The 5,382-nt window shown below is 49.0% G+C and overlaps 1 protein-coding gene across 1 annotated transcript; it reads right to left on the reverse strand.

Moving 5' to 3' along the window:
• Positions 1-1,941: 1,941 nt before the first annotated feature.
• Positions 1,942-4,347, reverse strand: LOC120970951 (probable ubiquitin-conjugating enzyme E2 23). The gene is made up of 6 exons (XM_073511565.1): positions 3,742-4,347; positions 3,517-3,642; positions 3,167-3,292; positions 2,904-2,945; positions 2,581-2,662; positions 1,942-2,507 (listed from the first exon to the last, which is right to left on the reverse strand). Exons 1-6 carry the CDS (start codon positions 4,345-4,347, stop codon positions 1,942-1,944), a joined length of 1,548 nt encoding a protein of 515 aa, XP_073367666.1.
• Positions 4,348-5,382: the final 1,035 nt, after the last annotated feature.

Here is a 5,382-nt window from a genome sequence, read left to right on the forward strand (position 1 = left end):
GATATTAATATACAAAATGAGATTTTCTTTATTAAAAATTGTTATTTTTAATACTTACGATGGACGAAAAAAACTGAAAGTTTTTTTCTCTCATTGTAGTAAGAATGTTTTGCTATCTTGCAAAAGTTTTAAGTTCATATGTTGTCTTATTTGGAAGAAACAAAAGAGAAAAGTTCTTGCACGAATCGCGATGCAGAGATGGATGGCTAGATAAGGGGGTGCACCTAAGCCTAAGCTCCATAGGATATTTTCCCGGTGCACATCGACGCGTCCCTTGTAGAAGACGTGTCGGAGTGTGCTGAGGCAGTGGCATTCGAGCACGGCGGCCACGACCACGCTCATCTCGAGGGCACGCGTGAAGTAGGGTTTCCTGGTCATGATCCAACCAAGTCTCAACTCCCACCACTGCCGCAGCGCACCTGCTGCCGCCAACGCCTTGATCGATGGCATCGATCGGGCACGCCGGAATGCCGCGGACAACGATGAGGATAGCGGCTGGAGGATCAGTGACAAGCACGACGACATGCTCCGGCGCATCTTGGACAGGTCGACCTTGCCGCCCTTCATTGCGCCCCCATTCGTCACCAGGAGGATCATGGCGGTGGCAAGATCCGCCATGGCCGTAGCCACCCCGACTCGCCCCCTCCTCCCGTTCTTCTCTCTCTCTCTCTCTCTCTCTCTCTCTCCTGCTTTTTCTTCCTCCACTCCTCTCTGATCTTCCCCTTCTCTTCAGTGCTCATGGCCACACAGGACGCCATGGCCGCCTCGGAAGGTCACCTCGCCTCTACGGTTGATGAAACTACGAATCGATCGTCTGAATGGAACCGGAAGGGACGAAGAAAAGGAGTTTAGGGAACAGTTTAGTGGAGGTAGGAGAAGAAATCACTTACAGAGCTCGCATCCCTCCTGTATTGGGACCCACCACATGCGCTCGAGCAGGCCTGGCTGGGGAATGCTTTAAGTTCCGTGCGGCCCAACATTTGTTTGTGATCCAGCCAACCAAACGGGCCAAACTTTTCCCACGCGGGCCTAGTTGGGGTAGATGCGGGCAACCAAACGCATCCCAAATTCTTTGTAAATTTCTCGAAGCCTACCGAACGTAGTTGTATTACATGGAGCCTTGTTCTTAGAAGAGTTTGGTATTGGCGCACCTTGTTGATCAAAGTGATATGTTGTACAATTTCGATCATTGTGGTGGTTCTATATTTGTTTTCATGCATTGCTGATACCCTATAGCTTCACTTTTGTTATAATATGCAGCATGATAAATTAACAACATACAAATGTAGAACAATAAGCATGAACGACACCCTATAGCTTCACTTTTGTTATAACATGGTTATGATCTACTTTAAGAACAAAACCGTCTTAAATGGTAGCTTTACACCAAACAGTGTTTTCCATCTGATGATTCAATTAAAACTTATTTCCTTCACAGTCTACCCTCTTAACTTCTAGAATGTATACGCTAACAAAAAGTATGACTTTTGGAAGTGATTATATAGCTGTGGAAGGGAAGCATATTCCCCACTTTACCGTACCAACACCTCCCTTTGCAGATGAACTAACATTAGCATAGCAAAATTCGTGACATATTAGTACTAAGAAAATAGAGCAAATAGGAGTACGTAATTGTTGTAGAACAAAAACGTGAATGATTACAAGACCACCACCATCACCAAAAGTCACATATCTGCGTACCCCACTTTTCAGCTTGACGTAGGCCCAGTCCCCATTCTAACTAATCTGTAGGTGTAGCAAAGGTTTCACCTTTACATACTCGTCTGTCTAGTGAGTTGCTGAGAGGACATGGCAATTTGATTCACAACTACTGGTACTCTTCGCACCCCTCGGCTCGGATCTCTATGAAGGCTGCCACGAGGCTTGGCACTACCTTGGTGAGTGCAAGCCTTAACCCAGCCGAGCACGGCTGCTTCCTACTCACTTCAGTGGCATGAGCATTGTCGACATATTTCCCTGCAGCCACGCGTTGCATGCCCTGAGCACAAACCTTCCCCGATGGCGGAAGTGTTCCTTAACGAATTCCTCAAATCCCCGAGGTGGCCGACGTAAAAGGTGTAGCATGGTCCGGAGGGTGAGCAGGTAAGCATTCTCACTGTAGGGCAGCGCATTGCGGCGGCCCTCCGGTTTGTCGACCATTGTCTCGTAGCCAGTCTCATTGTAGTATGGTTTGTCATTGAGGACAAGGCCCTGGATGGAGACAACGACTTGGAGGAGGCTTGACTCCGTCGAGGACCAGACCTCGGTGCCCTCGCCACCGAATGTGTTTAGCAGGCTGAGGCACACTGTACCAGACTCGTAGAGGTTTGGATTGAGGCGTAGGCCAAAGGAGTGGTAATACACTTGCGGCGGGGCATCCGGATACGAAGGAGGTAGCTGCAGATCAAAGAAGAAGAGGCCGTCATGATACGGTGTCCCGCTTGCGCCCACCATCACCACCCGGAGCAGATCCATGCGGTCCTCAAACGCTCGCACGTAGATGGTTTCTGTAATTAAATAAGTGGCTATTCATTTGTATCCATGCATATGGACCGTGTATTTTGAGCTACACTCACATACCTGGTAAGTCGTCCTCCAGAATTTTCCATTCCTTTTGCACTGCTTTAGCCCAACTCTTCGCACGACTAGCGCCCTGCATTTCCTTGAAAAAAAAGAGCGTTGATTAAAGTTCTACTTTAGTAAAAATACATTTTTTAATGACTTGCAACATGTTGTGTGGTCATTTACTAATTTGAAGTCAGGGAGTTTAGTTTTGCACTAAAAAACAAATGCCGTAAAATCGATTCCAGCGTTAGACAAATCATATTGTGCATGTAAACCTTCCTTTCTCTAACCTTAATAATTACCTACGTTCCTCATCATTTTCTAACATATATAATTACCTGGTCCGTAGTGTCAAGGTAGTGGTGATCCAGAGGGCTGATCTGCAATACATCAAAACGTGGAAAGCACAACGATTCATCGGAGCAACAGGTAGCACCTGCAGCCTTCGGCCCACCGTCAAAACCGTGGCTGGTCACATCTACAGCAGCATCGCTGGTCTCCACTGCAGCACCACCTATACTATCATCGTTTACGGGCGTGGGTAACTCTGAGCTTGGCAACGACGACGACGATGACCGCCAGTTCATCAAGTATCCTTTACCTCGAGCCACCATATGTCGCTGGTCAATTGGAGCAAAGACCGGAATGACAAACCTAAAAGTCTTGTCCTTGACATTGGCGGGCTGACGCTTTCGACATCGTTATCTAGATTCTGAAGATCAATGTCCTAAAATCAGATAACACATATAGCCACATCATTTGAGGTACAAAAGTAACTGTGGGAAGAAATTCCTACAGTTTCGGGTCAAAACACATATAGGCATATCAATTGAGGTGAATCCATCCATCCATATAATCATATATCATGGTATAAATAGTACTTAATTTGGCCTACCAGGAGAAACAAAAATAGTCCCCAAGTGGATAATGTTTACAAAGATAGATATATACCGTGTTGGCAGCAACCGGTTCTTCGGGTGCGTCATCGATGCCATTGTCCTCTACCCAATCACCCATTTCAAGCCATAGCTCCATGTAGTGCTCATCTTTGATGACAACGATCTCATGAGGCGATACCTGCAGCTCGCCCAAACAAATCAACAACAACTAATGAGTTTAGTAGAGAATGTAACATAGTTGTAGATCTAAGAAAGGTACTAGAAACTACCCACGTACCGTTGACATGCTACCATCACCCCACTTGACTTGGACGTGCCCATTAGGAAGTTCAACTACCCGCCCCACCCATGAAAGATCGGCGGGAACGACATTTTTCTTCTTGTTTCCCTGTGACAAGGGTGCACTTTCACCGTCATCTGTTGATACTGATGGTACGATACGAATGACAATATCACCATAGTAAGCAGAGTGGCTAGAGTCCAATCTTAGGTCATAAGCACTGACGGTATCATCGCACTCGACCTCCATAGCCTCATCAGGATGCCCTTGCGTCTTGAACCATGATACACAAACCGTCTGGTCCTCGTGTTGCATGCTCTTGACGATGCCGACACGCTCCGCTGGTCCAGTTCCAGATGCGGCAATGTCGTTGTTGACACTAGTAGTTGTCACATCAACAGTAGCGTCAACGGCTGCATTAATAGGAAGAACGTTGGCGACAACATGCTGTCCGGGGAAGAACTCTTCCTCATTCCAGATCCCAAAGGGGACGATGGTCGCTGAAGGTCTGCCTTGTTGCCGTGTGCCGTCTTGCCATACCACGTCTACGGTGGTGCACGTGTTGGCGACGAGCATGGGAAACTCCACCTCCACATGTCTCATGACTTGTGACCGTTGCGCCCGTCTATGGCCCTCAAAGAAGCTTCCTTAGCTGCTTCCGATAAAACCTCACATCTTTTTGCTTCGTGGGAGGTAGCACCTGAGAGGTTGATGCTTCACACTCTTCTTGATTGTCCTCTGAGCATGCATTATATTCCTGTTGGGGAACGTAGCAGAAATTCAAAAGTTTCTACGCATCACCAAGATCAATCTATGGAGTAATCTAGCAACGAGGGGAAGGGGAGTGCATCTACATACCCTTGTAGATCGCGAGCGGAAGCGTTCAAGAGAACGGGGTTGATGGAGTCGTACTCGTTGTGATCCAAATCACCGATGATCCTAGCGCCGAACGGACGGCACCTCCGCGTTCAACACACGTACGGAGCAGCGACGTCTCCTCCTTCTTGATCCAGCAAGGGGGGAGGAGAGGTTGATGGAGATCCAGCAGCACGACGGCGTGGTGGTGGAAGTAGCTGGATCCCGGCAGGGCTTCGCCAAGCGCAAGCGGGAGGGAGAGGTGTCACGGGAGGGAGAAGGAGGCGCCAGGGGCTAGGATAGTGCTGCCCTCCCTCCCCCCCCCCCACTATATATAGGGCCAAGGGAGAGGGGGGCGCAGCCTTGGCCCTTCCTCCAAGGAAGGGTGCGGCCAGGGAGGAGTCCTTCCTCCCCAAGGCACCTCGGAGGTGCCTTCCCCCTTTAGGACTCTCCGTTTTTCTTATCTCTTGGCGCATGGGCCTCTTGGGGCTGGTGCCCTTGGCCCATATAGGCCAAGGCGCACCCCCTACAGCCCATGTGCCCCCCCCCCCCACGGGGATGGTGGACCCCCTTGGTGGACCCCCGGACCCCTTTCGGCACTCCCGGTACAATACCGATAAAGTGCGAAACTTTTCCGGCGACCGAAACAAGACTTCCCATATATAAATCTTTACCTCCGGACCATTCCGGAACTCCTCGTGACGTCCGCGATCTCATCCGGGACTCCGAACAACTTTCGGGTTATCGCATACTAATATCTCTATAACCCTAGCGTCACCGAAC

This window comes from Aegilops tauschii, chromosome 3, assembly GCF_002575655.3.
Source record: "Aegilops tauschii subsp. strangulata cultivar AL8/78 chromosome 3, Aet v6.0, whole genome shotgun sequence".
NCBI classification, from domain to species: domain Eukaryota; kingdom Viridiplantae; phylum Streptophyta; class Magnoliopsida; order Poales; family Poaceae; genus Aegilops; species Aegilops tauschii.